Below are 9,814 nucleotides of genomic sequence, written 5' to 3'. Positions count from 1 at the left end.
TGATCCAAGGTCCATTACTCTCCAACCACTTCCGGAAAAGTGCAAAACTCATGAGACAAGCTGTCTGTCGAGCTGGACTGCAGATGTAAATGCAGGTCGATTGCTCTTTTGAACTAAAACCAATTGCGATAGCAAACATTTAAGTGTAAACGTACGTTGTTTGAAAATTATCTTGTACTCAACTGAGAAGAGAATAACTGAAGAAAATGCCGTCTCTGAGGAAAAAGTTAATGTTTGCGGCAGGATTTTCAGTCAGTCTGGTAACTTGTATGTTAATATCTGCAATAATGGCAACGGATTCGTGGATCTACACTGTGATAAAGTGCGAGAATAAAAGTGGTGATGCATTTGGAGAAATGAACCTTAAATACGGGTTGTTTGATGGTATATGGAAAAAAGCTGGTTGTCCGATCCTCATAGATGACGGTAGCATCAAAGGTAATTGCTGCATTTCTTGTTAACACAGCACCGGGCTAGGATTTACAAGAGCATTTAAACTGTCAGGTGTGATAGAACGGATTATAGAATCATATAGCACAGAATGAAGCCATTTGGCCCATCGTGCCTCTGCTAGCTCTTTGAAAGAACCATCCAATTTGGCCCACTCCCCTGGTCTTTCCCCATGAACCTGCAAAGTCTTCTTCTTGAAATATTTACCCCTGATGATGGAAGTATATAACAAATCTGTAATAACATGATAGGGACCATTTTGAAACAGTCAAATTTAGTCTACTGTGAGCCACTTAACATTTTGATCTATCTGCCCTTTTTAATAAATGGTGACATTTATATATAAAAGAATTTTGTTCAGGGGCATTGATATTTTCTATTTCTTACCTGTACCCCCTGCATTTGCAGAGAGACATTGTGCTAAATTTGCATCTGCTATAATGGAGGCAGAAAAATTGGGATGGTGAGGCCATGACAGTGCCTCCCTGCATTAATCTTGATTCCTTTCTCCCTGCCAAGGCTGCTGCCAGTCATTACTTAGCCACAGTTAAGGCCAACAAGGGGTTGAAGTCCTGTCTTCCGTTCCACTTTCCTGCAGCCCATCCAGTTGCTACCACTCAGCAGGGACAGTCCAGTGGGAAGTGGTGATGGGCATGATGTAGCAATGCTAATAGTCCAAACGTGTATCAATCAAAGGAAAGGACACCATGGTGGCACAGTGACTCGCACTGCTGCCTCACGGCACCAAAGACATGGGTTGAATTCCAGCCTCAGTCACTGCGTGAAGTATGCAAGTTCTCTGCCTGTCTGTGTGGGTTTCCTCTGGGTGCTCCAGTTTCCTCCCACAATCAAAGATGTGCAGGTTACGTTGATTGGTCATGGTAAATTGCCCTTTAGTGTCAGGAGGATTAGCAGGGCAAATACATAGGGTTACTGGGATAGGTCCTGGGTGGGAATGTTGTTGGTGTAGGCTCAATAGGTCAAATGGCCTCTTTCTGCACTATAGTGATTGTATGAAAGGGTGTAGTAGGATCTTCCTCTTCCTCTCTGAGGACCAAAAAGGACTTTTGTTAGGCCTTGGTCTCAGTCGACGTCTTCGAAGTGCTCCTGCTCCTTTAAATGTCCGGGCACCTCTTCTGCTGTTGCAACGGCCTGGGATTTTTCATCCTGGAAACTCCAACTTGGAGGTGGAAATCTGCTGGGAAACCACTCTGCAAATGACAGACTCTAATTTAGGAAAATGGGAAAAGTTACATTCACCAGTATTTCAACATTGTGAAGATAATCAACACTGTAAATCAGATTTACTGTTAGAAACTCAACAACCACTTTATTTCTAAGTGACAGTGCAAGTCTTTCTGACCCTCTTTGCTCCAACAAATGATTGTCTTATAACAGCTGAATTCTCCTTGAGAAACTATTATTAGTATCCCCAACATGGAATAATATATTTAATAATATATTTTACAGTTGTGCGTTGAATCATTTGGAAACCAATCATTGATTTCATAGAAAAATGATGGAACAATTGTGTTGCTCAAAGCTTTTGATCCTCGTTTTTAAAAATGATTTATTGGACTAGTCATTAAAAAAACACACCACAGCATCTAATTTGATTGAAGTAGATTTACGATTACCTTCTAGTCATCAGGTTCTCTGTTTTATAACTTGGTTTCTGGTTATAATTAGTGAATTATATTTCCAAAAAGGAGGTTTCGGTTTAGTTATGCAGCCAACTTTTGAGCAGGAATTTACATTGCAAGGTTATTTCAAAATCCGAGATAGACTGAATTGGTTTAATTTATATTGTTAAATAAAACCCATTTAAGGCAGACCATATAAGCCAAACTCTCAAAAGATTAGTTATCGCAAGGTAGCAGTTTTATTATTCCAGTCAAGATTATCAGAAGCTAAATGTTTTAAGTTGTACTTGTCCTTGAGACAAGTTAGGTGATGGGCAAGTTCATGGCAGCTGCAGCATAATGTGGACAAGTGAACTTGTCCACTTTGGATGGAGAAACTGAGTATTTATTTAAATAGTGATAGATTGAGAAATGTTGATTTACAAAGGGACCAGGATGTCCTGGTAAACTAGTCGCTCAAAGCAAACATGCAGATACAGGAAGCAGTTAGGAAGGCAAATGGTATGTTGGCCTTCATTGCATGAGGACTTGAATACAGGAGCAAGAATGTCTTAATGTTCAGGGCCTTGATGGAACCACACCTGGAGTACTGTGTGCACTTTTGGTCACCTTATCTAAGAAAGGATATACTTCCCATAGAGGGGATGCACCAATGGTTCAACAGACTGATTCTGGGATGGCAAGATTGTTGTATGAGGGAAGACTAGGTCGACTGGGCCTGCATTCGCTGGAATTTAGAAGAATGAGAGGGGATTTAATTGAAAGGTATAAAATTCTGACAGGGCTAGATGCAGAGAAGTTGTTTGCTTTGGCCGGAATGTCTAGAAACAAGGGGTCATGGTCTCAGGATACAGGCTAGGCAATTTACTATTGAGATGAAGAGAAACTTCTTCACTTAGAGATTGGTGAACCTAAGGAATTCTCTACCATAGAATGCTGTGGAGGCCAAGTCACTGAATATACTTAAGAGGAAAGTAGATGGATTTCTAGACTCTAATTGTGTCATGGAGTATGGGGAGAGCGCAGGAATATGGCACTGAGATAGAAGATCAGCCATGATCATATGGAATGACAGGCGGAGCAGGCTTGAAGGGCCAGAGGGCCTATTCCTGCTCCTATTTTCTATGTTTCAACTGCTTCAAGCAAATTGTAAATGTGTAGGGTTTCTTGAAAATTGCAAAAAAAGGGGTTATTTGTTTCATTGGTTTTGTATCTCAACATCCTGATTCTTATTGTGTGCTTTTTACTTTCAGTTTTGGAAAGTTTTGGAAACGCAAGCACTGCAAGAATTCTCCATATCCTAGTTATCCTGTTCCTCGTCTTTGGGCTGTTGTTTACACTACTAAGTGCCGTAGTCACCCTGTACAATAGCATCAGTAATCCATACGAGAGCATCTGTGGGCCTGTCAGTATTTACACGTGTAGCTCCATAAGTTGTAAGTAAGACAGAAAGAAATCTGATTTTTTCAAACAGTATTTGAATTATTTTTGTTTGCCATTTCACATAAACTTAAATATAGTCTTTGATATTTCATTTTGCATGATTAAACCAATCTAATGTTGTGTAATGAAACCAAACTGGGATGCTGGAAATCCAAAATGAAAAACAGAAAAGCGAGAAAAGTACTGGGAGCGACTGTGGAGAGAGAAACAGAGTTGAAGTTTCGAGTCGAATATGAATCTTCTTTAAAACATCCTCTACTGTATCCCAGATCTGCCTTTTTGTCCTTCCTACCCCCTCTTCCCCAACCCTTTCATTGGCATATAACCCATCGCATTCCTGTACTCCTGAAGAATATTCGATTTGAAAAGTTAATCCTGCTTCTCTGTCCACAGATGTTGCCAGATCCAGTGTGTATTTCTGACACTTGCTGTTTTTATTTCTGTGTTGGCTGTGTTGGTTTGTGTTGCCATTGCACATATTTTTAATGAAAGCATTTCTTAAGGGTAAAGAATTAAATAAAGAACTTGGCATTAAGTTGCATTTTTCACAGCCTCAGGTTGCCCCAGTATGCTTCTCAGCCAATGAAGTGCTGCCTTTTTAAAGTGAATTGCTTGTGATGCAGGGGAAATGCAACAGCCAATTTGCAATGAAAAGTAAATTTTATTTTTTGGCGACGTTAGGGACAAATGTTTGTCGGGAAAATGGGAAAGCTCCTCGAGTGGTGCCATGGAACCTTTTACCTCCACTTGAGAGGTAGACGGGACCTTTGTTTAATATCTCATTCAAAATATAACATTGCTGACAGTGCAGCATTCCCTCAGTATGGCACTGCTGCACCAGTCTAGATCTTGTGCATAAGTTTCTGGAATGGGACTTGTTGAACACATGGCCATGAGAGTGCTGTCAGTGGGCCTTATTCTCCGACCCCACCCGCAGCTGGGATTCTCCAGTCCCGCTGCAGTGAATGGAGATTTGGCTGAATTCCAAATTCTCCGTTCTCGCTGACAGTCGCAGTGGAGGGGTGAACAGTCAGAGAATTCCGACCTGTATTCCCGCTGGCAGACCCAATCTTCCATCCAAGTGGCATCATTGTGTTATAAGCGATCTAATCCACACATATAATAGCACGGAAAAGATTATCTAACAACTTTTCAGTTGTTCTGACGTCCCTTTAGTGCTCTACTTTGAAACTGAGGCAAAACTGGAGGATCGATGTATGAATCTTCTTTAAAACATCCTCTACTGTATCCCAGATCTGCCCTTTTGTCCTTTCTATCACCCCGCCCCAACCCTTTCATTGAATAAAATCTTTCAATACAATCCTGTCATCTGAATTAGGTAGTTCAGCAGGAATGCAAGATTATTATTGCTATTTGATTGTAATGTCATTTTGAAAGAATTTGGGCGTGGTCTTATTGGTTGTTCATGTCACGCTCTCACTGCAGTGAGGCTGGAGAATTTGGCGGCCAGCCAAATCTCTGTTCACTGCAGCGGGATGGGAAAATCCCACCGGCGTGATAAGATTCCGGCCTTTGATTTTCTCTTAAACCTCAATTTAAAATTCTTTTTCCCGCTGTTTTGATTACATTCCAATGGGAAGCAAAAAATGATTGAGCAATTTATTCCAAGAACTCAACCAATGAGCTCATTAACCACCAGGAGGTGTGCAACAGCAGTGCTTGTTTCCAGATTTTTCATCTTTCTGTGTAATGTGCTTGGACTCTGCTCTAAAAGAACAAAGAAAATTACAGCACAGGAACAGGCCCTTCGGCCCCCCAAGCCTGCACCGACCATGCTGCCCGACTGAACTAAAACCCCCTGTCCCTCCAGGGACAATATCCCTCCATTTCCACCCTATTCATGTATTTGTCAAGACTCCCCTTAAAAGTCACTATCGTATCTGCTTCCACTTCCTCCCCCGGCAGCGAGTTCCAGGCACCCACCACCCTCTGTGTAAAAGACTTGCCTCGTACATCTCTTTTAAACCTTGCCCCTCACACCTTAAACCTATGCCCCCTAGTAATTGACTCTTCCACCCTGGGAAAAAGCTTCCGACTATCCACTCTGTCCATGCCCCTCATAATCTTGTAGACTTCTATTAGGTCGCCCCTCAACCTCCGTCATTCCAGTGAGAACAAACCAAGTTTCTCCAACCTCTCCTCATAGCTACTGCCCTCCATACCAGGCAACATCCTGGTAAATCTTTTCTGTACCCTCTCCAAAGCTGCCACATCCTTCTGGTAGTGTGGCGACCAAAATTGAACACTATATTCCAAGTGTGGCCTAACTAAGGTTCTATAAAGCTGCAACGTGACTTGCCAATTTTTAAACTCAATGTCCCGCCCAAGGACGGCAAGCATGCCATATGCCTTCTTGACTACCTTCTCTACCTGTGTTACCACTTTCAGTGACCTGTGTACCTGTACACCCAGATCCCTCTGCCTATCAATACTCTTATGGGTTCTGCCATTTACTGTATATTTCCTATCTGTATTAGACCTTCCAAAATGCATTACCTCACATTTGTCCAGATTAACTTCCATCTGCCATCCCTCCGCCCAAGTCTCCAACCGATCTATATCCTACTGTATCCTCTGATGATCCTCATCGCTATTCGCAAATCCACCAACCTTTGTGTTGTCCGCAAACTTACTAATCAAATCAGTTACATTTTCCTCCAAGTCATTTATATATATTACAAACAGCAAAGGTCCCAGCATTGATCCCTGAGGAATGCCACTTGTCACAGCCCTCCATTCAGAAACGCACCCTTCCACTGCTACCCTGTCTTCTATGACCGAGTCAGCTCTGCGTCCACCTTGCCAGCTCACCTCTGATCCTATGCGACTTCACCTTCTGCACCAGTCTGCCATGTAAAGGCCTTATTGAAGTCCATGTAGACTACATCCACTGCCCTACCCTCATCGATCATCTTCGTCACTTTGTCGAAAAACTCAATCAAATTAGTGAGACACGACCTCCCCTGCTCAAAACCATGTTGCCTCTTGCTAATTTGTCCACTTATTTCCAAGTGGGAGTAAATCCTGTCTCGAAAAATCCTCTCCAATAATTTCCCTACCACTTATGTAAAGCTCACCGGCCTGTAATTAGCCGGATTATTCTTGCTACCCTTCTTAAACAAAGGAACAATGTTGGCTATTCTCCAATCCTCTGGAACCTTCCCTGTAGCCAATGAAGATACAAAGATTTCTCTCAAGGCCCCAGCAATTTCCTCCCTTGCCTCTCTCAGTAGTCTGGGGTATATCCCATCAGGCCCTGGGGACTTGTCTACCTTAATGTTTCTCAAGAACCCCAATACCTCCACCTTTTTGATCTCAACATGACTCAAACTATCTACACACCCTTTCCCAGACTCATCATCCACCAAGTCTTTAGTGAATACTGATGCAAAGTACATATTTAATACCTCGCCCATTTCCTCTGGCTCCATGCATAGATTCCCTCCCCTGTCCTTGAGTGGGCCAACCCTCTCCCTGGCTACCCTCTTGCTCTTTATAAATGTATAAAAAGCCTTGGGATTTTCCTTAATCCTGCTGGCCAATGATTTTTCGTGACCCCTTTTAGCCCTCCTTGCTCCATGCTTAAGTTTCCTTCTACTTTCCTTATATTTCACACTTGCTTTGTGTGTTCCCAGCCTCCAAGCCTTGACAAATGCTTCCCTTTTCTCTTTGACTAAGCTCACAACGTCTCTCATTATCCAAGGTTCCTGAAACTTGCCATACTTACCCTTCATCCTTACAGGAAGGTGCCAGTCCTGAATTGCTATCATCTTACACTTGAAAGCCTCCCACATGCTAGATGATGATTTGCCCTCAAACACCTGCCCCCAATCTACATTCTTCAGTTCCTGCCTAATATTGTTGTAATTAATTAGCCTTCCCTCAATTCAGCACCTTCACTTGAGGACTCCACTGTTCCTTATCCATCAGTACCTTAAAGCTTACTGAATTGTGGTCACTGTTCCCAAACTGCTCCCCTACTGAAACGTCGACCACCTGGCCAGGCCCATTCCCCAATACCAACTCCAGTGCGCCCCCTTCCCTAGTTGGACTATCTACATTCTGTTTCAAGAAGCCCTCCTGGATGCTCCTTACAAACTCTGCCCCATTCATGCCTCTAGTACTAAGTGAGTCCCAGTCAATATAGGGGAAGTTAAAATCTCCCACCACAACAACCCTGTTACTTTTACACCTTGCCAAAATCTGCCTACATATCTGTCCCTCCACATCCTGCTAGCTGTTGGGAGGCCTATAGTAAACCCCCAACATTGTGACTACCCCCTTCCTATTCCTGAGCTCTACCCATATTGCCTTGCTGTATGAGCCCTCCAAGGTGTCCTCCTGCAGTACAGCTGTGATATTCACCTTAACCAATAATGCAATTCCCCCACTGCTTTTACATCTCCCTCTATCCCAGCTGAAACATCTGTATCCTGGAATGTTAAGCTGCCAATCCTGTCCTTCCCTTAACCAAGTCTCTGTAATAGCAACAACATCATAGTTCCAAGTACTAATCCAAGCTCTAAGTTCATCTGCCTTACCTGCTACACTTCTCACATTGAAACAAATGCACTTCAGTCCCCCAGACCCTCTCTGATTAGCAACCACACCCTGCCTGCTCTTCGTCTGAGTTTTACTGGCCCTACTCTCTAGTTCCCCTTAATTCACCTTTGCTTTGCTTCCCACCCTTGCTGCCAAACAAGTTTAAATCCTCCCGTGTGCCACTAGCAAACCTCCCAGCCAGGATATTTACGCCCTTCCAGTTTAGATGCAACCCATCCTTCTTGTACAGGTCCCACCTGCCCCGGAAGAAATCTCAATGGTCCAGATATCTGAAACCATCCCTCCAACACCAGCTGTTTAGCCACGTGTTGAGCTGTACTATCCTCCCATTACTAGCCTCACTGGCACGTGGCACAGGGAGTAATCCTGAGGTTACAACTCTAGAGGTCCTGCTTTTTAACTTTCTCAATCTCCATCTGATAAAACTGCTGTAAAGAAGACCATTTTCCTTCCCCACAGGCCATTATCTGTCTTTTCAGGCAAAGGTGGTGCCTGGCAAGTTTGGGTTAAATTTTCCAGTCATTGACAATGGCGACTTGGAAAATTTAACCCTAACAAATGGAAAGAGAAAAATTATGTAAATAGAGCATACTATGAGGGGAATTTTCCCATCCCGCCTGCCACAGAAATTGTTGCAGGCACAGGCGGAAAGGTCTGGTAACCTTGGGTGTGATTTTCCAGTTTTGGAGTGAGCATGGCAAGAAAATCATGCCCTGGAAGGTATCTTCCATTCAAATATTGGTAGGATCAATTAAAAAATATGATTTTCATCATCAATATTGTTAATAGCTGGGTTATTAATTCTGAAAACGCACAAAGGATGAAGCAACTTCTAAACTTTGTATTGTTAATTATTTCAATGTAAAATACTGAGAGGGAATCTATTTCTTTCAGGCGTTTCAACATTTCTGGCGATGGTTCTGTTTGCGGTGAATACAGCAGTGAACAATTTATCCACAGAATTGATGAGAAATTCGATTAAAGAGAGCCTGGTTACATTCAAGCTTAAGACTGACAGCTATGAGTATTCATTTTGGCTTATCTTGCTATCTCTGGCTCTTAATATTACCACAATTGGAATTGTCTATGCGTATCAACATGCAAATTATACCAGAGAAAGGGAGCAGAGTAGGCCAACAGAAAATGCACCCAGGGATGTTTTGATGTATTAGTTGTAGATTATAGATGAATGTTTAGTGACTGATGAAAAGGGAAAAATTGAAAAGTTAATACGATAAAGATTGTCGGAGTGCCAAGTAATCTGGTTGAATTCACACTGACTTTGTGATTATGACAAGGTAGATTTTCAGCAATAACATCAAAATTATGATTCCTTCAGTTCAACATGTTGTCTAGACGTAGCACAATTGCTATTACTATCTGCCACCCACCACTGACAGAAAAGGGATCCAAAATGGAATGGAACATTTTGCAAAACATCAGTTTCCAGGATTTTGAAGTTGAATGTAAACTGCACAGATCATAACATCACAATTTGTGAAGGTCAATTTTCTACTTCCAGCACAATGGGTCTGAAACTGTTTGCATTCACAGCTTCGTGATGTTAGTACAAGTTCATTGTTTTCCTGATGGAGGAAGATCCTCGGAATGGGAATGCACACAGAATCTTGCGGGGGCGGAGGGGAGTATTAGCCTTTGATTTTGTGGTTTGCGGCAAAGTGACAGTGCTTGTC

General features: G+C 42.5%; 1 protein-coding gene across 1 annotated transcript; it reads left to right on the top strand.

Moving 5' to 3' along the window:
* Window positions 1-206: 206 nt before the first annotated feature.
* On the top strand, window positions 207-9,292 carry clrn3 (clarin 3). The gene is made up of 3 exons (XM_078222905.1): window positions 207-438; window positions 3,347-3,529; window positions 9,015-9,292. The coding sequence occupies exons 1-3, from the start codon at window positions 207-209 to the stop codon at window positions 9,290-9,292; spliced, it is 693 nt and encodes a 230-aa protein (XP_078079031.1).
* The last annotated feature ends 522 nt before the right edge of the window (window positions 9,293-9,814 follow it).

Source organism: Mustelus asterias, chromosome 11, assembly GCF_964213995.1.
Source record: "Mustelus asterias chromosome 11, sMusAst1.hap1.1, whole genome shotgun sequence".
In the NCBI taxonomy this organism is placed as follows: Eukaryota; Metazoa; Chordata; class Chondrichthyes; order Carcharhiniformes; family Triakidae; genus Mustelus; species Mustelus asterias.
Note: the sequence above shows the minus strand (reverse complement) of the source record. Positions and strands in the feature narration are given on the sequence as shown.

Bases quoted from the DNA above. Each gene is read 5' to 3' on its own strand.
- clrn3 (XM_078222905.1), top strand. From the start codon at position 207: ATGCCGTCTCTGAGGAAAAAGTTAATGTTTGCGGCAGGATTTTCAGTC. The intron at 439-3,346 runs GTAATTGCTGCA...TTTTACTTTCAG, and splicing joins AGATGACGGTAGCATCAAAG to TTTTGGAAAGTTTTGGAAAC. The intron at 3,530-9,014 runs GTAAGTAAGACA...TATTTCTTTCAG, and splicing joins CACGTGTAGCTCCATAAGTT to GCGTTTCAACATTTCTGGCG.